At 44.8% G+C, this 22,752-nt stretch overlaps 1 protein-coding gene across 3 annotated transcripts; it reads left to right on the forward strand.

The window, feature by feature from the left end:
- Positions 1-849: 849 nt before the first annotated feature.
- Positions 850-21,625, forward strand: AMOTL2 (angiomotin like 2). Of its 3 annotated transcripts, XM_061636594.1 has the most exons (10): positions 850-1,207; positions 4,016-4,854; positions 7,574-7,838; positions 11,668-11,812; positions 12,976-13,068; positions 14,557-14,852; positions 15,886-16,178; positions 16,789-16,988; positions 17,706-17,879; positions 19,471-21,625. In XM_061636594.1, exons 2-10 carry the CDS (start codon positions 4,106-4,108, stop codon positions 19,527-19,529), a joined length of 2,274 nt encoding a protein of 757 aa, XP_061492578.1. In that variant the 5' UTR covers positions 850-1,207; positions 4,016-4,105; the 3' UTR covers positions 19,530-21,625. The 3 variants fall into 3 exon arrangements, with proteins under 3 accessions (XP_061492578.1, XP_061492580.1, XP_061492579.1); XM_061636596.1 differs by lacking the exons at positions 850-1,207; positions 4,016-4,854 and adding an exon at positions 5,658-5,676; XM_061636595.1 differs by lacking the exons at positions 850-1,207; positions 4,016-4,854 and adding an exon at positions 5,911-5,999.
- The last annotated feature ends 1,127 nt before the right edge of the window (positions 21,626-22,752 follow it).

Below are 22,752 nucleotides of genomic sequence, written 5' to 3' on the forward strand. Positions count from 1 at the left end.
AGAAAATCTCTACATAAAAATCCTCTCTGCAATTATAGGGAATAAGCAAATTAATGGAAAATTTGGTACCGAATCCAAATTGGGTGGAATTCTAGCACATCACTAGTTGAGAATAAATCTTCTCAGTGGCTAACATACTCCTCTTTCATGCTGATTGGCTCACAGGATGCTGGAAACACAGAGACCCTGCTGGGACCCTGCTCCCAAAGAAGTAAGGGGTCTAGACCCCCAAGACCCTGGACAACAACACTCCTGGATAGGAGGCTTAAAGGTGTGTCAGAAGGAGATGGAGTTACATTGAGGGTTTTATTATATATCTTGTAATGTTTGTGTTTTTTAAAAACTGGCTATGTATTGCTCAGAGGTATTTTATATATTAAATGGTACAGAAATTGTCTTAAAGAAACAAACTAGCTGTGGGAGAAGTAGCCATGTGAACCAAAAGTTAAAAATGGCCAGCAGCAACTATTCTGTTAGCTAATTTGAGATGCCTCATAAAAAAAATCTCTCTATGCGTTGTACAATTAAAAAAAAATCTGTGTTGAGTTGAAAAGCACTCTTGAACAGGGCAAGCACAATAAGAAACGCACATTACTGTGTAATTTCAGATGGATTTATGGGGCTCCCCTTCTCCTGTGTCTTTCTGTGCCACAGTTCTCCAAGCAGGGGTGTACAGCGATGTAAAAGAGCGAGCCGTTACTCTGCTGCGCGTATAATACAAACGTTGCACGCGTTTGCTCGGCTCGCCCGCGTAGCTTAAGGGTTGGGGACGCTGCCTCTCGCCCCCTACCGGGCTCTGTTTAAGCGTAACTGCCGAGAGAACAGGAGGAGCAGCCGCAGGGTTATTTGCAGTTAGCTGCTTTGATCCCAGGGAGGAGGACCTGAACCTCTCGCATTCCTGACATAGCAGCCGACTCTTGCGCAGCCCAGCCTCCCTGGCTCTCATTACAGCTGAAGGAGGCAGGCTCTCCGCTCAATTTGCCTTCCTTCCAGCAGGGGCGGACGCAAGCAGGCGCTGTGCGAGGTTTTACATGCACCCACAGTTCACTCAGACGCCGAAGCCAGGACCACGCGAGCCACGGCGGGCTTTTGCCGGGGTTAAGCCCTCGTTTTCCTCCGCACTCCAAAGCCAGGAAAGGGGCCGCGTTAAGAGCGGATCTCAGCCGAACCAGCAGTTAAACGAAGCTATTTGGGCTGCTATGGTCGGGTAAGTTTCACGCTACTCGGGAGCGACTGCAAGGGCGACAGAGAGATGGCAGTGACATATGGCGTTCTATATGAGAGGAGACTGCAACGATCCGCTTGTCTTTGGCTCTCCCCTACGGTGCCTATGGTGTGAGACGCAGATGGAAGATCCGACCGTAAAAACACGCGCACAAAATCCCTGTTGTTACACAAGTGGGTGAACTGACCCCAGAATGATTGCCATATTGCATCTCTGTGGGTCGATGGTCCGTGATCTTAAAGAAACTTGCAGGAGCAAGCAAGGCTTTCCGTTCTCTCTCTTTCCCCGCACCCCGGTCTAAATTTAGATCTGGAGATGCGACTCCCTTTCGCTCCTTCTGCTGTCTTCTCTCTGCCCCCCTCCCCCCAATAATCTCCCCCACTTCTCATAGCCTGCCTGTAGTTGTTCCTGTTCTTGCAAAGAGCATTTGACTTTGCCAGAGCCTTTCTCTGGTGCATGGGAGGAAACGTTTCGAGATCTTTGTGTCTGAGTGTGGGGGTAGGAGCAAGAATAGAGTGCTGCTGTTTTGGGATGGGGGCGTGCTCGAATTGCAGGTGCTGCTGGGGTATTCCTCGCGAGCGATCGCCTTGGCTTTGTCTTGCCTGCTGCTGGCCGATGCTTCCCGGAGCCATGAGCTCTGGCTCTCACTTAGAAGGAATGTTAATTGCAATCCAAACCCCTATGATGTCAGCGCAGAACTATTTGGAAAACAAAGAGCGGGCAGCGAGGCAGGGGAAACTCGAAATACTGCGCAGATGGCAATCTGCTGAGTGCGCTTGGGGCGATCGCTCTCCATTACATGCATTTGGATTGGAAGGATGGCAGAGGGGGCGGGGCGGAATCCTGGCCTTGGCCGGCTCTTCTAACCTCTGCGTAGGGAGAGAGTTTTTTTTCGGGAACTGACCGTAGAATTTATTGCTGATCATTAAGATAAGCAAACACGCACACAAAAGAGGCTTGTGGCAGTTAAAGACTAGCAGCCTAACAAAGCAGCCCTGGGGAAGTGTGCATAGGGCTGCAGCCTAAGGCTAAAGCTATGTGCCCTTTCCTAGGACTGTTGAACACAGTGAGACTTCAGTTCCAAGTAGAGATGCATGGATTGCTCTGTTATTTATTGTTCATCTTTTAAGGTGCCTCTACGCTATAACATGCAGTAGAAAAATGAGTGCAATAAAAAATGAAGCATCTTGTTCAATTCAGAGCGCTGTAGAAGTACCAGATAATAAGGAACTGATACTTTTTCAAATTCTGCAGCTTGATCTGCCAAAATAACGCTTAAATTTGTAGTTCATTTCTTCCCCCCACCTCCCAGTTTTCTGCATTCAGGTATTAATTTGAGTTTGAGCTCACCCATATAATCAGTCTCCACCTCTTTTTACAGTAAAAAAGGCTTAATTATGCAGAATTGCTGAATGGTGTTATAGGATGGGTAAATGCTCCTTCCCCAGAATTAGCCATCTCTTGTTTGTTCCCCCGTTACAGGACTTTGTCTCCAGAATAGCTTAGGCAGCAATCCAATACATGTCTACTCAGAAGTAAGCTCCATTGGGTTTAATGGGACTTACTCCCATATAAGTGTGTACTGGATTGCAGCCTTACTCTGTTAAACCAGAGCATGCTTTGGTTGGAATTGGTGTGTCATTTCTGTACCGCTGATTGCTGTCATAAGTAGTGTGCAGTGTGTAAAATATTAGTTAAGGCTGTGCCTTTGGCCATGTGCAGAGGGCCTTTCCCTGGCCAGAGCTAACCTCCACACATCAGAAGGCAAACCTTTCAGGGCAGAGCGCATGGTTGGTTTCCAGCTGTAGCAGTTGCAATAACTGGCTGGCTACTTTGCAGCACAGACAACACGTTCTTTGGGAGAATACTTTTCTCATTTAAAGAAAATGAATATTTAATCAGAATTTACCCAGAGACCTTTTTTGTGTTTTGTTTTTCATTCTGGCATTGAATAAAATATTTGTGTGTTGGCTGAGAGGCTTATGACTCCTTTCCAGTGAAAGATTAAGACACGGGGTGGATGGAGGTGGGGAGGGCTTTACTGCAGCCCGTTTAGTAGATGGTCTCTCTTTAGAATATTACCTATGGTGCTATGGCTGTTATACACCTAATAGGACTGCCTAAATAGAATGAGCCCACTGGGATCTGGGAAACCTTGGTTTAGATTCCTGCTGTAACCCTTACTTGCTGATGCTTACCAGGTCAATGCCTCTTTGCTCAATGGCCTACTTCACAAGGATGTTGTGAGGAAGAGCCAGACTTTAACAGTGTACATCACTTTGCATATTTATGACTGTGAAGCTGTAATCCGCTGCATGGTTGCTTGAGAACAAGTCCATTGCAATCAGAGGGACTTGCTTATGAATAAAGATGCATAGGTTCTTTATAGGTTGCTATCCCAGAAAGGGCTGCAACCCTGTTGAAGAAAGCCCTATTGAAATGAGTCTGTTTGTTGCATTTCTATTTCCCACAACTCCAAGAGCTCTGAGAGGCATGCAGCAGATATGAGTGATTGTTTTAAATAACTTGAAATATCTATCGCATTTGCATCCCAGCTTTCCTCCAAGAAGTACATACAGTTATGTCATTTTATCCTCTCAACAACCCTGTGAGGTAGGATAGGTGGCCTCAGTGAGGGTGGTGTGACTTTTAAACTGGGTCTAGTCCCTTAAAGCTAGCATTCTGCTGGATACTGAAGAAGATGTAAAACTGGAAGAATGTATTTCTGCCCATTCTGTGTAACAAGCTGTGCTTGCTATCTTTGCTGACTTCTGTTCTCTACCTTTCCAGGATCATTTGGCTGGGCAGTGGCTGCTAGACTCCAGGAATAGTATCTTCTGTGCCTTTGGAAAGCAGTGGTGGACAACCAGTTAGTTCAGAATGAGGACAGCGGAGGATTCCTCTGGGACTGTCCTTCACCGCCTCATCCAGGAGCAGTTGAGGTATGGCAACCTGACGGAGAACCGTACACTCCTGGCAATACAGCAGCAGGCCCTGCGTGGAGGGGGAAGCAGTGGCAGCCCACGGTCTTCCCTTGAGAGCCTTACCCAGGAAGAGAGCCAGATGGTTCAGCAATCCACACGGCAGGAGCCCCAGGGCCAGGAGCACCACGGTGACCACCTCTACCTGGAGAACAACATGTGTCACCTCTACCAGCCTCAGCACAAGGGAGAAGAGCTTCCCACGTATGAGGAGGCAAAAGCTCATTCCCAGTATTATGCCTCACAGCGAGGACAGCAGGCTGGGGTAGCCTCGCCTGGGGCACATGCCGAAGGTGGGCAGCGCAGGGCCTATGCCTCTGACACCAGCAGCCAGCACCAGGATGAGTCGCTGAAAGAGCTGAAACATGGACACGTGAGGTCGCTCAGTGAACGGCTCCTGCAGATGTCACTCGAGAGGAATGGAGCCAAAGCTCAGAACCACATGAGTTCCTCTCATAGCTACCCTCAGCTGTCTAGGCACCACCAGCTCTCTGCCTCAAGAGGGAAGCCCTCTGAGGTGCTGGAATCTCGTGGTCCTCCTCCAGAATACCCTTATATAATGCCTTCACAAGAGGCTCCGGGCAGTTACCTCCCAGACCCCAGGCACCACTACAGAGGAGGTCCAGGATTTCCACACCCTGAGATCAGGTAATCCATTGCCCTGTGGCACTTAACACACCCGTTAGTGTTTCAGATGCGGATGAAAGGTAGAAATTCTTGGGATGATTCTGGAAAGGCTCAGGTGGCGGACTGGGTTCAGGTCAGTCATTGAGTTGACATGTGGCTGGAAATCCATGATTGGCTTGTGTTCTGAAGGTGCTTGAGGATCAATAGCTTGATCCCATCACTAAACTGATAATTTGCCTCTCACAGTTGCCCCTCGTCCTTTGACTGGAGAGCACCTTCCTTTTTTTCAGAGAATGGAATTGGTTTTGGAATGTAACAAATGCAAGTGGGCCTTGGGAGATAATATTAACTCAAAATCTTGTGTGCTACTGATTCTGCTTGAAAGGTGTAAACTAGGTTTAGTGTTGTTTTACTCCAAATTTACATGTCCTTGTGGAAACAACCTCCTTTTCTTTGTGGTCTGAATTATGTATAGCTCCCTTTACTTTAGAAAGAGGTACTGGTGAGCTTTGAGGGCTGGGTGAATCACCTCTGCTCTGCTTCCATAAAGGTAACAAAGTTAAAAGAGAAATGGGTATCTTGCCTAACAATGCTCATTCTTGCCCCAGGGAAGCAAAGAAGCAGCAGGTCTGAGTTGCATAGTAATATTTGAAGGACCTGAGCACCCTGTGAGAGATAAGAGGGTTGTCTGATTGACTCTTGGCCTCATCTATGAACACAACCGAGTGAAGAGGCACAAAGGCCACATGGCTTTGTTTTGGGAGAGGGTTGGTCAGGGCGGGCCGCGCCACCACCCGGTCAAGCCATACACAAGATATAGGGGAGGAATCAGGAGTCTCAATGGTATGAGTGTAATGAGGGCTAGTCTTGGGCAATGTATGGCATTCTGAAGTCATCATATAAAGGACTTTCCTACTTGCTCAGGAATATCCTAATTCTATTGATGTTTTAGGGTGTTTACAAGTGGCTTCACAGCTGCCTACCACTGTTTGTGACTTACTGGCAAAAGCGGTTACTTTAGAGAAGGAGGGGGGAACTAAACCATGGCTTCTCTCTGTGAGGCAAACTAGTGAATGCTGACAGGAAGAGATAATGTTGGAGACAGGAAATAAGTCTCTTTCCAAGGGAACAAAAGGAGTGGGCGGTGGCTACATGCTGAAAGGAAGGTGCATTTACTCTTGCTTGCTGCAAGATCACTTCACAAGAATGTCAGAATAAGTCTCCACCAGAGAAGCCATAGTCAATGGGAGTCATATCTTCACAGGCAGCACCTTCCCGTTCAGGCACCAGGATGGTGGCCAGCTTAAATTCCAAGAATTTCAAGCTGCTTCTCCATAGACAAAGTTTTTGAGCTGTTAGCAGCCACCTTAATGAATAGTAAGGCCTCTGTATGTAATGGGTTCTTTTATTTTTACTGAATTGCCTATTTAAATATTTCCCGGGCAAATCCGATTATTTCTTCTAGTGTTTTGAACAAATTCATGCCTCTTGTGAAATTCACAAGTTTTGTTTCTCTTTATTTCTTTGATCATTTGAACACCCCCAGATTAAGCTGCAATCCTCTACACACTTATCTTGGAGTAAGCTCTATTGAACATAGTGGGGCTTGCTATTGAGTAAACATGTATAGGTTTATACTATCATGATTATTGCACACACACATTGACATCAGTTTGCTTAGTTCTCAAACAGCACACTATTATGCATGTTTACTCAGAAGTATGGGGTTTCCACTAAGGTTGTTTAGGACTGCTGCTTAAGTAAACTTGTTTAGGATCTAGGTACAAGTAACTTCAATTGTCATCTTAGCTGCATGGCACAGAATTATCATTCAAACCTGTTGAATAGTAAATAAATCTTAATGTATATAAATATTTCAAAGAAGAACATTCTCCTTTATGAATTGTGCAATACAAATTTAATTGTTAATCAAAAGACTAGTTTCCTTAGCACCAAGAACTGTAAAAATGATACATTTCATTTGTGGCGAGTGTTGTTCAACACAATTCTGTATTCCTCTGTGTTTTAAACACTTGCCAAATGTTGAGTGGGACAGTGTTTGCTTTATAAACATGGAGTCTTGAAAGACATAAGTTGCAAGAACTTTATGGCTCAGATTTAAACATACACTCCTTACCCTAGTTTTAATTCTCCTGACTATTCTGATTAGCCCTCAGTTTGCTTGGGAGTAGAACTTGGCCAGTGAGAAGTGATTTTTTGGAATAGTGGGTGGCACTTACTGATGCAATGGAGTCCATGTCTTGTGAAACAAGCTGTGTCTTTCTTGAGAATGAATCTGGAGGTAGTCAAAGTATCTTCTGTGCATATAAATTCAGCGACGTGCCTCCTATAATCCAGGTGGAAGGGGAGTAATTTACCAGTGAATACACAGGGGTCTAAAACAATCTGGATTGTTCCCTCAGACTCTTGAGACTTAGGCTGCAGTTCTGTACCCAATTAAATTGGGAGTAAGAATAACTGAATTACGTCCAACTAGATGTGTAGGAATGCATTGTTAGTGGAAAGTCAATGTGAAAACTCCGTGTAGCACTAGATCTTAAAGTAACAGAAATTCAGGTTGCAAAATCCTTGAGGCCTAGTGATTTAGGTAGTTCATTTGACTGTATCAGGTACCTGAGCTGGAGGTAGTACCTGCAGAGTATAGGTGCACAAAGTCAGTGCTGAAGCCTTCTTTGTACAAAGTGCTTGTCTTTAATTATTTCATCTCTCTTTTCTTTAGGGTGATGCAGGCCCAGATGTCCCAGGCTTTCCTGCCACAACAGGCTGCGCTATGCCATAGTCCTCTGGGATCTCTCACTACAGCTGGGATGGAGGCTCTTATGTCAGCTCAGGCTGCTTCTGCCAGTAGCCACTTGTCCCAAATGGAAGCTGTGTTGGTGGAGAATGAGAAGTTGCTGAGAGAGAATGAGAAACTTCAGAGGGAAAATGAGATGCTGCGGAGGGAACTGGAAAACTACAGTGAAAAAGCCAACTGCATGCAGAAGGTAAAGGAGCAGTCATAGCTGTTCCTTTTTAAGTAGCCCACTTGACCAGAGCACATGGAACAAATGCAAGCCCGTGTAGAGGCTGGAGCTACTCCAGGCAGGGCACGCCATGCTTGCCGATCACTCCTCAAAACTCAAGAGCAAGGGTGGGAAGCATCAGGCCAGGGGCTGGATGCAGTCATCCCAGCCTCTCTGTCTAGCCCTCAAGACTCTACCCAGGCTGCACATCCTCACAGGCCACACCATTCTCTGGGCCTGTTGTGCACCCTCCTCTAGTGCATTTGCACAACTGGAATGTACAATGCCTCTTGTTTGCCTAGATGGAGGGTGGAGGGGGCTGTGTGTATACATGGAGAAACCTCTGGCTTTTTTTTGTATGGCTGGAATACAGTGTACTCTACAACAGTGAGGGTCACATCTATTGGTCTACCCGTTTTTGTCTGTGGCCCTGCCCACCGAAGGTTGCTTATGAGGGTATGTTGTCCTTGGTCTGAAAAAGGTTCACAGCCCCTGCTCTAGAGTATAAATCCATATTTAATGTCAAAAATGGATATTTCAAAGCCATTTGTTGACTGCCTCTCCTCTACTTTGGCATAGCTGGCAGTGATACTAAACACAGACTTCCCCAACCTGGTGCCTTCCAGGCACCCATCAACCATGACCATTGGCCATGCTGTCTGGGGCTGATGGGAATTGTAGTAGAGCAGCATCTGGAGGGGTCCTAGAAGGTCTACTTTTATACTGTTGAACTTTGGGAAAGATTCACAGTGAAAGTTGCTTTCTCTGCGTACTGTGTTGAATACTGTGTTGAATAAAAGAACAAGGACCGTTGGGCTATCCCTAAATTGCTTTCTTCCTAGCGTTTGTCTTCAATATGGCTGCAAGGCTGACTCATGTCTCTTAGTAGGTAGGGATGCAGAGAGCAGAAGAAGAAGGCAAGGGTCATAGCATGTCACTGGGGGAAGCCAGTCCAGCTCCTCTTCATTCACAAGTCATTCCATCATTTACTGATAAGAGAAGTGAGAAAGATTCCATGTCTGAGCAGCACCAATGAACTGGGGGGTTGTGGGAATCTACCTTGCTGCCTTTGCCATCCTTCTAAAATGGTGTGGTTGATGTTTGGCATTGCGGGATGTTCCTGGGCCTTTAAATATGTGAGGCAAGGAAGTCTTTGCAGAGTGTGATTCTCATAGCATGTTGATGGAAGAAACCATTATTCTGTGCTACACAGTTGTTAGGGTTGCAGGAAACCCTGTCTAGGTCAGAAATTGGAAATTCTATCCTAGGAACATAGGAAGCTATGTTATACCAGGTCAGCATATTTGTCCATTGAGCCTAGTCTTGTCTACCCTGACTATGGTTCTCCATAGTCTTCTCTTTTTGATCATCTGTTACTTGATCCTTTTAACTAGAAGCTCCAGGGATTGAACCTGGGACCTTCTGCATGCAAAGCATGTTCTAGACCACTGAGTTATGGTCCCTAATTCTGACTAGCATTAGCCTCATCTTGATGAGTTACTGTTTCAACCTTGGGGTTGAAACTTGGTTGCCATTGCCTGAGGCCATTGGTTCAGATTTTAAGGAGGATGATCACATCAGTGTTGAAAATTGGCTTCAAGGTACAAAGTATGTCAAAGGATGGGAGGCATCTCATAGCACAAGTAGCAAAGAAGTGGTGCTTGGGTTTTAAAGGTTAGAACTGTCTGTTCCAATAGGGAAGAGCAGAAAACCAAAGCTGGGCAACTGGGTTGGGTGGGTAAAAAGTTGAGCTGTACCAAAGACCTGTGGGCTGTTAGACTTTACAGCCTCCAATTAGGACAGGAGTAATGGTCAGGCCCAGAGATGGGGAGCCCTGGCCTGGAGGCCAAATGTGGCCCTCCAGGCTTCTCTATCTGGCCCTTCAAACTCTCCTGGGCCACACCCCCTCACTTACACTGCTTTCCACCCCAAGTGTGTTTGCCTACCTGGAATGTGTCTTTGATCTCTGATAATGCCTCTTGCTTGCCCGGATGGATGAAGGATAGAGGGGGGGGTGTATAAACAAGCCTACAGTACAAAGTTAAAATTTACATTTGTTGCTCAGCCCAGTTTTGCCTCTGGCCCTGCCCACCACAGACCTGTAACCTTCAGAAGGTTGCCCAGAAGGCAATGTGGCCTTCAGGCTGGCCCCTTGCTGTAAAGAAAGTGCATATCAAGGCCATAACGAACCAGCAATTGTGACTGGGTACAGTCATGATGCTTCCTATAAGAGATGAGAGCTCAGCAAAGTAAAATCCTCACAGCCCCAGTCTTGTCTTCAGGAACATTTCCTAAAATTCTGTGACTCTTGTCTTTTGTTTCCCAGAAACAGCTGTCACGAAAACACATCTCATTTAATTTTTTTAAATTGTACTTGTCCCTTTTAAACAGCTGTGGAGCGCAAGCACCACAGTATGCAACAGGTCTTAAGCTGAAGCAGTTGTTGAGTGGATGAAAAAGAGTCCATTCACCACCTCTGTGAACAGTTGTGTCTTCTCGTTATGGAGCCCTCCCTGTTGGGGTCTGCACTAAGGCAAGTCACAGAAAGCCTTTTGTGCAGAGGCACACAAGGAGAGGCCTGTTGTAGCCCAGCTTCAGCCAAGGGTGAAACTACACTCTTTTTAAACCAGTGAGTTATTTGGGGAGTGTAGGGGGCACGTGCCAGGGTTGCAGAGGTGGAGATGCAGAGAGAATGTGCCAAGCCTGCAAGGGAAAGGGGGTAAAAATGGAACATATAATTGGATTTCAGGATCTTGCTGACTGGGTTTGAGGGGGAGGAGAGAGTGAAGAAAGAAGGAAAGACTGCAGACTATAAAAGCAATTGTCATAGTCCCTAATATAGAATGATTGTTTTTCAAAAAATAGTTTTAAAATCTTAATTTAATTATTTTGTGGGTGTTGCGTAACTTTTTTAGAGCATTTGGGTCTAGCACTGATAGCCTCTACTAGAGAAACGGTGAGGGCAGGTGATGCAGCCAACATTGCTCCTTAATAGTGAATTTTGTTGCTCATGCTCAAACAAGCCTCAAGCTCTGCTTAACTACTGAGAGCACAAACCCCAACTTAAGTTTTGTTGGATAGTTGAGTAAAGCAGCAGAAAATGGGGCATGTGGATTCTGTGCAGCCAGCTGGGAAATTAGAATTGCACAGTGGCTTGTTTAATTTATCTTGGACTAGAATCCAGTGACGCTGAGACAGCTTTTTGGCTGGTATATTAGCTGCATCTCTGGGTGAGAAGGTGTGTGTGTGTACATAGGTATATATATTCATTAAAAATGAATATGTACACTCTACAAATTTTAAACTGCTTTGAAATCAGTTTAATTGTGATTTCTTTGAGTAAACCCTGGAGTTTGCATTTCATGAGGGTGCCCAGCCATTTCAAATCCCCAAACATATTTTTAAAAGCACACATTTTCCACTAATTATTTACACGCACACCTCCCAATATTGCATCATTACCGCATTATCGATTAACACTCAGTCTGACCTGGCTACAGAAGTGTAAACTTGCTCAAAAACAGTATTTTGGGACAGGTACATAGTAAGCACCATTGCCCTGTATATTTGAGTTTACATTTCACTCATGCCCTGCAAGATTTTCTGCATTTCCAGTTCATAACCTTCCCTCAGCAGCACTGCCTATTAGTTTCATCAACCAAAGAAGGCTACAAAATTCAAAGAGATGTTTGCTAATGTTCCCATTCAGGTTGCAAAGTACATTATCTTGAGAAATTATCTGTTAGGAACATTTATATATCTTCTGATACAGACATTTTTTTAATTGAAGCCTCTTCATTCTCTACCTTAGCTGGAAACTGAAATTCAACGAATTTCAGAGGATTATGAAAACCTAATGAAGGCATCTTCTAAGCGAGAGGCATTGGAGAAGGCCATGAGGAACAAGAAGGATGGAGAGATGCGGCGGTTGCAGGACTTCAACCGGGATCTGAAAGGTAAGGTGATATGGATAGTCCTGGACAGTACACTTGGTCCCAATAACTAGGGAAAGGAGATTGTCACTACAGGGAAAATGTATGCTGGATTGAAGCTTCCAATCCAACATATCTTTAAAATAGAGGTGGGGAACCTGTGGCTCTCCAGATGTTGTACTACAACTTCCATCTTCTCTGGCCATTGGCTATGCTGGCTGAGCCTGATGGGAGCTGGAGTTGAGCAACATCTGGTGGACCATAGTTCAGCCTCCCCTGCTTTAAAACAAACACAGTTCGTCTGATATGGTCCTGCCTTGGGTGCAGTCAGATTGCATATCTGCTCTCAAACATAGCTGCTAGCTCAGTTCAAGTAACTGTGAACAAGCTACAGACTTATTTATTTATTTATTGCACTTGTATACAGCCCCATAGCCGAAGCTCTCTTGGCGGTTTACAAAAATTAAAAACAAATACACAAATTTAAAAACACATTTTTAGAAAGCAATTTTAAAAATTAAAGGACTTTCACATGTCCTCCTCCCCTCTCGCTTGTGACCTCTCTCTCTTTCCTGTTTAATGGTGGGATCCTGGTTGTGGTTTGTCAGTGTGGATGCCTATGGCAAACTGGTTAGTTGCGAACTGATAATAAAGAGGGAAGCTGGGCACAAGAGGGTAGGGGAGCATGCAAGTCCTTGGTTTGTTCACAGTCCTTTGAACCATTGTTTGGAAGGTTGTCCAAACTGAACTGTTGAGCTTGGTAGAAAAATTGATGATAGAGTCCTAAGGCTTTTTGCTGAGAGAGGCTTGCTGCTTCTGCCTTAAACATAAATATCTATATATATGCATGCACCTGGCCATCAGGGAGTGCCATTGATAGTAGCTGTGCATCCCTGACTTTACTACTTATACCAGCGATAGGGAGTCTATGGCTGTCCAGGTTTTGTTGTTGTTGGACTACAATTCCCATCATTCCTAACCATGGGCCGTGCTGGCTGGGGCTAATGGGAGTACAAGACCAACATCATCTGAAGGGCTACAAGTTCCCCATCCCTAGCCTATGTAGTATTAGCAGAGCCCCATCTCTGTCAGGTGACAGTAGTTTTCCACTCCTTTCTATTAATTCATGAACCTCTCTATGGATTAAATTATAATCCTGACTTCTTTTTCCTTTAAATTTGCCACAGAGAGACTGGAATCTGCAAATAAGCAGCTGGCTAGCCGGGCACAGGAAAACCAAGAAGGAAGCCAAGGGACTATGGCAAAACTTATTGCTCAAAGTAAGTCTCCATGAAAGATTTCTGCTGTTGCAATTGTAGGTCTAATCCAATGAGCTGTTCTTTACGCTGCAGTCCTTCTTCCTGAAGTGTTTGCTGCCAATGGGTTGAGAAGGGAGGAAAGTTTAAGGTCCCTTTAAGATTGAAGAGGAGGTGGATCCTTCCTTGGAAGCTTTTTGCCATTCCCCAGAGAGTGCTAAGCTGTTCTTGGCACTTACACTAGAGCCATTAATCACTACAGCCATCAGTGTGACCTGGATTCTTTGCATTCCAGTGGCTGTTCCGGCTGTTCCAGCACACAAGCTGTACTCCCTCTGTTCAGAGTCCTAGGCCCAACTTGTCTCTCTCCTTGCTTTTGTTCTGAATTTTTGAAAAAGGAGAGATTGTTGCCAAGGGGTGGGAACTGGCCTGGGGGAGCTGGGAGGGGGTAGTGGTTGCTTTTAAAGTTTTCAATATGCAACCCAAGGAACTGCCTTTACTCCTTGAAGATTACTTCTGCTCCCTCTCAAAGAACAGCTTTCTCCCTGACCTTGTAAATACTCTTAAATGAGTTCCCCTGTGCATGATTACTTAGAAGTAATAAGCTCCTCCATGTTCAGTGAGACTCCCTCCCTAGTAAGTTTGTTTAGGACTGCACTAAATGAATATCCCCCCTCCCCAGTGGCTGCACTGTTAGTGGTTCTTAATTATTGGAACTTAATTATGACTGAATTGCATCAAAAGGACCATGGTCCATTCCTTTGCTTGTATCAGTTTAGCTTTCTCTTGTAATTAATACTGAAAGGATGCCTCCCGCCCCTATTTCTTAGGGTCTGGGAAGGAGCTCGCTTGCTTGTAGTTCTATAGTGCTTGAATAATTATGAGAGTGGGATGAAGGATTTGGGTGGCTTCTCTGGAATCATGGATGGAACTGCCAGAACTCCGTTGGGTTCCTCTGTCATCCTGGTTTCCAGTACATTAAAGAGAGGCAGTTGAATAACCAGTGCAGATGTGTATGGCATAAAACTGGTAACCCTAAAGCTTCTTAGACTACTAAGCTAAGTTACCACAGGTTCTTCCTTTCACTTAGTGTGCTAAACATACTTGGTGCCCCCATTGTGATCATATCACATACAGCAACAGTGTGAGAATGCCCAAATCAGGACACTGATAGCTAGAATCTGAGTATAAGAACAAAGTATCTTGGCACAAATGGATGCGCCCCCATCTGTCAGCTTCGTGGACACAGGCCCAGTGTGACCCCTCCGTGGAACAATTAAACAAGTGAAAGGCCAGTGGCTGCTAAGAATCCAGGCAACACCTGTTTCTCTTTCAATGACTTGGAGAATGGCTGGTTTAGTTTGTGGTGGTTAAAAGTTCTCTGCCTGCTGGTGTTGGTCTTCATTGTAGATACTGTGGAAACGGCTTTTGGCTGCATTGCTTTTCTCCCTGTTAAAAAGGGGTGGGTGTCCAAGGTTTGGTTTAATGACCTCTCCTTATGTTTTCCTCCAGACTATGAGCACCATCAAGAAAGGGAGAAGCTGGAGCGGGAGGTTGCACGGCTGCATGGCGCCAATGAAGACCAACGCCGGCGGGCAGAGCTGCTGGAACAGGCTCTTAGCAGTGCCCAGGCACGGGCTGCCAAAACGGAAGATGAACTACGGAAGAAACGGGCGTATGTGGAGAAAGTGGAGAGGCTACAGCAGGCTTTGGGCCAGCTCCAGGCCGCCTGCGAGAAGCGTGAGCAGCTGGAACTGCGACTCCGCACTCGGTTAGAGCAGGAGCTGAAGATGCTGCGGGCTCAGCAGGTAAGAAGGCAGGCCAAGCCAGCGGCACAAGCAGCCCTGTGCTTGCAGTGTTGGGTGGCAGGGCTATTTAATCTGGATCAGCCAACACCTGATGGGTTATAATCTTATGTCTTCTCCTTGCAAGAGGCCCCCAAATTTCACCTTGCATTTGCTTGAAGGGAAATGTTTATTAAAATATTAGACCCATGGCACTTTGAACCTAGTAACATGCAGAATATTTATGGAAAGTCTATGAAGTAATAGCTGCTGGGGGTGTGGTTCCTCTCACAGCAGTTTCTTTTTTGTTTTTTACCCATTTAGTCAGATTGCTCAGTAATTCAAAATCTGCAGAGGCAAGTATGCAAGGTTATTAAGCACCTGGCTGCTGCATATTGAATGAACTGATTAGCAGTTACCCATGCATAGAGCTGCCTACTAGCTCATTGGTTAAAATGTGCTGAGATAACCACAAAAATGAGTTAAAAGCAACAGCAACACCAAGTACGACAGCATGGTATTCGCAAGATAAAGTTAATTGTAAAAAATTGTTATATTAATCTATTGAATCAGCAGCAGGGAAGAAGATGAGAAACAGATTCTGGGTGTTAAATCTTTATGTTTTTAAGGATGCAAACAATGAGTTTCTGCCATTTCCAGAACTACCATAAGTACAACTGCTTACTAAGCTGAATGGTGCTAACCCAGTGGCAAGGAAGGCTGGAGTCTTATGGCAAATGGTGGGGTATGTCTTGGACAACACCCTGTAGAAAATTCTGTTGCAAAGAATATGCTTAATAGATGCAGATTCCTTCCAAGCTAAAAGTGCCCACATTTTCAAAAGTAGTTTAGGCTACAGTCCTAGTCACACTTACCTGGAAATTACTGTTATTAAACTGAATTGAACTTAGTTCTGAGTAGACGATCTAGGATTGCACTGTTAGTTCAGGATCCCCATCACTTGAAGCCCGTGATGCTAGATGTGCGAATAGGCTGTTTTCACCAGCAATATAAATTGCCATGTCATATGGATCTTTGTTCCTTTTTGCCAATCTAGAGACAGATGGGAGCACCCAGTGGAGCATCAGCTGAGCTGAACCCCTGCATGCTGTCTGAACAGCTGAGAGAAAGAGAAGAGAAGATCCTAGCCCTGGAGGCTGATATGACCAAGTGGGAGCAAAAGTACCTAGAAGAATGTACAATGAGGCAGTTTGCCATGGATGCTGCTGCCACGGCTGCTGCACAGCGGGACACCACCATCATCAACCACTCCCCACGCCACTCTCCCAACAGTAGCTTTGATGAGGACCTCTTGCTGGCAAACCACAAGCACCAAGAGATGGAGAACAGGTTCGTCCGACAAAGATTTCATATGAGGTTACTTGTCCATTGGCTTGGCCCTGGCAAGAAAGAAGGAATCTGTTCCTTGACACGCTGCGTTACTTAAAAACTGGCTTCCTTGTTGGACAGCCTTCAAAACATGCCAAAGGAAAGCTTGTGCTCCTAGTGTCCATGACAAGTCCACTACCAAATTAATAGAAGCCTCTTCCTCTGCAAAATGGAGTCAGGGTGGAAATGTGCACAGGGATGACTGAAGGGAAAGCTCCATTGAACTGCAGAACATCTGAAGTCTGATCCAGGAGGGCTCTTATGTCCTTGTTATCAGTCGCTGTGAGTCATGATGATTGTATACTACTTCCAGGATTAGAATCAGCATGCCTCAGATTACTAGTTCCTGGGGGAACAGCAGCAAGATAGAGCTATTGGCGCATATGTGCTGCTTGTGGGCTTTCCACAAGAATCTTTTTGGCCACTGTGGGAACTAGGATGCTGAACTAGATAGGCCTTCTTTGGTCTGATGCAACAGGGCTCACTTTCAGATACTTCAAAAAACAGCACTTCTGGCAAATTTGGGTGCTACCCCAGCCTTTTCTCATATTGTATATATTTCCACCCCCAGATTAAAAGCACTTCATGCGCAAATACTTGAGAAGGATGCTGTCATCAAAGTCTTGCAGCAACGCTCTCGCAAGGACCCTAACAAGGCTCAACAGGGTTCCCTGCGGCCTGCCAAATCTGTGCCATCCATCTTTGCAGCCTCTGGCACCCAGTATTGGCCAGGTGCTTCTGTCAGTGAAAGTGGTTCCCGAGGGAGTCCAGGTAATAGAGGCTTTGCTTGATAGACAAGAAGGGAGGGATTCTACAGCTGGAATGTATGCAAAGGAGCTTTTCCTTTTGGCTCCTGTTAGGCTTCCCAGGAAACATTTGATGGTGGTAGTGTTTTGTATTGTATCAGCATTCTTGTGCATCCACTTACTGTTGTGCTACTTGGAAGAGAGTCTGGCTTGTTTCAGATGCCATGTTTCTGATTCTCCAAAATACGGTATACTGGATCAGGAACATGAAGTGGTTTGGGATAACTGTAGTTTATTATGACATTGAACCAACTGTAGGTACCACAAATCATAGTGTATGTGCAAACCCACTTCATGGTTTGGCCGCAAACTATGGTTCACAGTGCTCTAATTCAAATATCATGTTCCCCGTCCTCCAAATCATCATTTGGAGAATCGGGGACATGACATCCGTAAAGAGCCTCTTGGGACGTAAGTCAGACTTGAGGGATTGCCTTATAAAAGCTAAGGTGAGAGATTGGATAAATATCCTTTAGTTACAGAAAGCAAGACTTGGACACCTTTTCCTGCGAGTGTTCATGTTCTAGATAAAATGCAGAGGAGGGCATTAACATACAGTTCTAGATATTTTCCCTTCCTCTAATCGGGCTTGTTCCTGGAGTACTCCTTAAATTCTGTAAATCTACTTGAATTTACCTTGAGGTTGCTGGTCTAAATGAGACTCCCTTTCTCCTTCCTTCAGCACCCAAAGCCTCAGCAGAAGCTGCTGCTGCATCAGCTTGTGCCCCTCTTGCCTTCCATGCCAAACATGGCAGCAAAGATGGGAGTACGCAGACCGAAAGCTCATCTGAGAGCATTCAGTGCGATGAGCCCGAGTCCCACGTTCAAAGTGGCAGCGGTGCAGCAAATTCTCTAGGTAAGTCCCAGCTGTTGGCCTAACCCACAAAGTGTGTCTGTGGGACTACCACAGTGCTATACATTGTCTTAATGGGCTCTGCTAGTAGCTGTGCTTGCAGTAAACCCAGTGAACTGCCTTCCCCTTCCAGAGATGCCAGACAAAGTTCACATAACTAAGAAGTGAACACAGAGCTGCCTTCTCCAGGCTAAATGCCAGAATCCAGATTCCTGCCATAGTGACTAATCATGAGTTTCGTGCAATGCGGTACAGGCTTATCCTCTAGAAGCAGGTGGGATTGAAAGGGGAGAGAGATTAAACTGTGGCTTATGAGGAAAAACTACACTGATTAAAACTCCTTCAGTTCCCTAGTGGTCTCATAGTTACCTTGTTCCACAATAAAGCCCAGCTGTCCCCAAGACCCACTGTTTAAACATCTTGGGGAGGAGAGGAAAAGTTCTGAAGGAGGATTCAAGGCAGGAAGGTGAAATCTGAGTGGCTGCTTTCTATTTCCACCCATCCCCCACCCTCTTTAGCTGATAACCTGTGTTTTTAGGGGCTCAACTCAGGCCTTATCTGCACTATACATTAAAAGCAGTATCATACCACTTTTAATTTATTTTATTTATCAAAATTTATATACCATTTGAATGTAAAGACCTCTAAGCGGTTTACAAAGAACATTAAAATTATCAATAAAATAGTTAAAAACAAGTAATTAAAACAGCTACTGACTAAAAAAAAATTAAAACAGATCAACATATTATGCACCTGGAAACACTTGCCTAAACAGAAAAGTTTTAAGCGGGTGCCAAAAGGAATACAGCGAAAGGGCCTGCCTGATGTCAGTGGACAGGGAGTTCCAAGGAGTAGGTGCTGTCATCCTAAAAGAACGATTTCTTAAGAATACGGAATGAGTATTCGTTGGTACCTGTAACAGTTATGGCTTCCCCCACAGAACTGTAGTTAAGGGTGCTGAGAGTTGTTGGAATATCCCTATTCCCCTCTCAGAGCTATAATTCCCAGAATACTTTAACTATCACTCCTCCCAGGGAACTTCGGGAATTGTAGCTCTGTTCCCAGATTCCTTTAGGGGAAGCCATGACTGTTAAAAGTTGAATTATAGTGCTTTAAATGTATAGAGCTGATGGGGCCTCAGAACCACAAACCCAAGATGAGCTTCCTGCTTTGGGCCTACAAAGATAACACAAGGCAACAGGCTTAGAATTTATACTGGGAGCTGGATTAGATCAGCCTCCTCTAACATGTGGCTTGAATGAATGACAGATGCCTCTGATTATGTCAGTGTGCCATGGGTTTCATTCATTAGTATGCGGGAAGGGCTGCAGTGGTGAAAACTGCAGTTTTCCACCAAATTTTGGTGCCTTACGCCATCAGATTTTTCCAGCAGGTTGCTTGATTACTAAAGTCCTTTTTTAATATATGGTTCTTGGACCACTTTTATTTGAGTTTGCATCGTTAGGATAAATGTTCAGCAGAAAAAGACACTGGGGTCGTTGATGGTTTGCATTGCTCTCTTGCCAGACACAGCTTTGAACTCTTCCTCAAAATGTTTGCAGTATAACATCAGCTGCCTTTTTTTTTCTTCCAGAGATTTTGCCAGCTGCTAAAAGCCTGGATCTCTCGGACATGGTGGAGATTCTTATCTGAGGAATTGGGGAGGGGAATTCTCCAGCACATGACCAGACCTTGCCACTCCCCTCTGCTTTAGCAGATTGCTGCCTTATCAGGAGACAGTAACCGACCAAGAGGGCAAAGACTGAGGGAACCCTACAGCAAATTAGAAAGGCCTGTGGCGAGCAGGGCAAAGACTTTGCAAGAGCGGGTTGGAGGAGAACACCAGATCAATCGATTTTTTTCCCCCAGAGTGTAAAGCTACAACAGCAGCATGCTTTCATTTGGGTCATGAGCATTCACTGTTGCCCAGACAGATTTCTCTCTCCCTCCTCATCCAATGGGCTGAGCAACAGCTGGGGTACTGTGTTTAGGCCGGTGCTTGCGCAGAGACAACTGCTCCACAGTTTTCTTTGCCACTGGCTTTCTCAATAGTTGGGAAGCTGTATGGGACTCTCACGCTGCCTGAGTGTGGCCCTACAGAGAGGGGCATGCTGGGATTTGGCATCAAAAGAGGTGATAATGCCTGATTCACTGGGCTCCTGGCAGGTACCTGGACCTGAAGTGTAAGCTATTTTAAGCAAGAGTGTTTGTCTGGTGCTGGTGTGAATATAATTAATTCCCTACACCCCCCCCCTCCCCAAATCCACTTCTCAGCTCCCAGGCAGAAGGACAGCTGCAGATACTGGGGATTGCAAGCAGCCTGATCTCTGGGGGATAGCACATGACCTGTCAGGTACTGGGGAAGGAGGAATCAAAGAGATGGTCCCATCTGTCTTCATTTCTGTAAATAACTTGCGTAAGAACAAGCCCAACAGTTACAAACATTTCAGCCACAGTCCCTCTTTTTTGACTCTTCCTGTACCTCTATGATATTTGTGGTGGCTCTGCCTGATCTCTCTATTTGCTCCACATCACTTAAACTATTTCCCCCCATTGTCTTGTTTTCAGATTTCTTTAGTGTTTGCTTTTTCATTTCCTCCATTTCACATCCTGTTTGTCCAGAGTTAAATATCCGCCTTCAGAATCCTTCAGATTCCATTTCCTTTGAAGCAGTTTCCCATGATGCTTCAGAATGGAATTTCCCTGCTCTTTGTTTGAGCAGCAGCGTTTCTTTTCATGTGCTGCTGTTTCTAAGCTGCCTTTAAAAAAAACAACCTGGAGAAATCATGTAATGTAGATCAGCACAGCTGAATAGGGATGAATGGCCCTGATCCCCAGCTGGTATAAAACTGGGGCCTTTCCATCAGTAGAATCTGGTCCAAAACAAGATCATGATTTGGGCCTTGTACTGATATAAACAACACTTATTTCCATTAAAATTGTTTAGAAGTAAAGTTGAACTATTCAAAGAGAGTGGGGGAAGTATGATGCAGTATGTATGCAGGGGGGTTGTGCTGAGCAGGTACTGAAGGAAGGAATGTGGCCAAGAGCTAGCTAGCTAGTTTTCTATATGGCCAACAGCTAGTAGCAGTTACTAAAAAAAATGGCAACTGTGGGAATTATGTGAATGAATATGGAGATGCAAAACAACTTTATTTCCCTAATGTGCCTTTAAAAAAATTGGATAAGGATTGGTTTACTGGCATATCTTTTCTCTAGAACCACTCCAGAATCTGTAGTACCACTTAAGAGCCTTTTACACTCCCCTTTCTACTGACAGCTGGCTTCTGACAGGAGCCAAATATCAGTTGCTCGCTTCACCAAATCTTGGTGCTTTTGATTCTTCCTTCACACTCTTTCATCCCCACCTTTGTCTCAGTTAAACATGTGCATTTGCTGGACAACTGCATTTAAAAAAAAAAAAAAACCCTCCATAAATATGTAAAAAGGTGTTCAGTTATTGTGCATTGTTTACAAAGTGAAAAACAAAGCAAAAAAATTATGAGAGAAAGATACACAGCTTAATATATTTTATATTAATAAGTATTTTTGTGCTGTGAACTTTTTTTCTGCCAAAGACGATGAGAGGTGTGTTTTTTCCCTTTCTTTATTTTTGGGTGCATTTTAAGTTATCTTAAGTATTTAAATGTAAACCTGACTGTTTTATTATGCTGCCCTATACCGAGATTGCTGTAGCATTCCACTTGGTATAACAATATTTTAATAATAAATAAATATTGTCTAATAAGCTATAAGTGTGTTTCTCCTCTACATTGCTAATGTGTTTGAGAAGTGGAAAGGCAATGAATCCACATGCAGCTAGTGGGAGGTTTTCTTGTGCCTTTTCCTATCACTGACGGTGTTCGCATTGTGACACTTGTAGTGCCTCCTGGTTGTCTCCTGGGCCTAATCCACAATTTACTTTATAAAAGCCCCAAGAGGCTGCTTTCTTTTCCTCTGTGTGCTATCACGCTGTGTAAGATTCACGATGCAGTCCTAAACATATCCATTTCTACTCAGAAGTAAGCCCATACTCAGTTCAGAGGGATTTCGTTCTTGGGAAGTGTGTACAGAATTGTAGCCTATACACACTTACCTAGGAGTAAGCTCCTCTGAACTCAATGGGGCTTACTTTTGAATAGATATAAATAAAATTGAATACAGTACATGTACACCCCACCTTTCCCCAAGGTGGCATATATGCTCCCCCACCCATTTTAACCTCAAAACAGCCCTGTGAAAGAAGTGAGGCAGAGAGATGGTGACTGGCCCAAGGCTACCCAGAGAGCTTCATGGCTGAGTAACCTGTTGTCCCAGGTCATAGCCCAACAGCTAACCAGCTCATTGTACTGGCTCTCCAGATTGCACTGTGAGAGTGTGATGGAACTGTTAACAGTGTTGCCCATGTACCACCGTGTATAGGGTTGCCAGGCTCAGGGCCTGAGACTGATCCTGTATCTTCAGCAGAAGAGAAAGTCAGCCAAGTGCAGGTGTTCTTGCAACACTGTAGTGGGAAAAACCACAAGGTAAAATTCTCCCTTCCCCCTGCACACCTTTTAAAGAGACAGAAGTCCTCTTGGACGCCGGGCCTGGCAACCAAGAGGTCTTCTGTATCTTTAAATGGTGTGCAGGGGGAAAGGAGAATTCCACCTTGTTTTTCCCATTACAGTGTTGCAAGAACACCTGTACTTGGCTGACTTTGTCTTCTACTAAAGATACAGGATCAGGCCCTGAACCTGGCAACCCTAACCATGTACCACATATTTAGATGGGAAGCATGCATAAAAAGGTATTCTCAGCAGTTGTTACACAATTATGGAGCTTCCCTTACCAAAGTCTGCTTGAGGATTTTTTAGAAGTGTGGTTTTGTTTTCAT

This window comes from Rhineura floridana, chromosome 7, assembly GCF_030035675.1.
Source record: "Rhineura floridana isolate rRhiFlo1 chromosome 7, rRhiFlo1.hap2, whole genome shotgun sequence".
Classification (NCBI taxonomy): Eukaryota; Metazoa; Chordata; class Lepidosauria; order Squamata; family Rhineuridae; genus Rhineura; species Rhineura floridana.

Coding starts and splice junctions, on each gene's coding strand:
- AMOTL2 (XM_061636594.1), top strand. CDS start 4,106: ATGAGGACAGCGGAGGATTCCTCTGGGACTGTCCTTCACCGCCTCATC. Junction 11,813..12,975: donor CTTCAACCGGGATCTGAAAG/GTAAGGTGATAT, acceptor AATTTGCCACAG/AGAGACTGGAATCTGCAAAT. Junction 13,069..14,556: donor GGCAAAACTTATTGCTCAAA/GTAAGTCTCCAT, acceptor GTTTTCCTCCAG/ACTATGAGCACCATCAAGAA.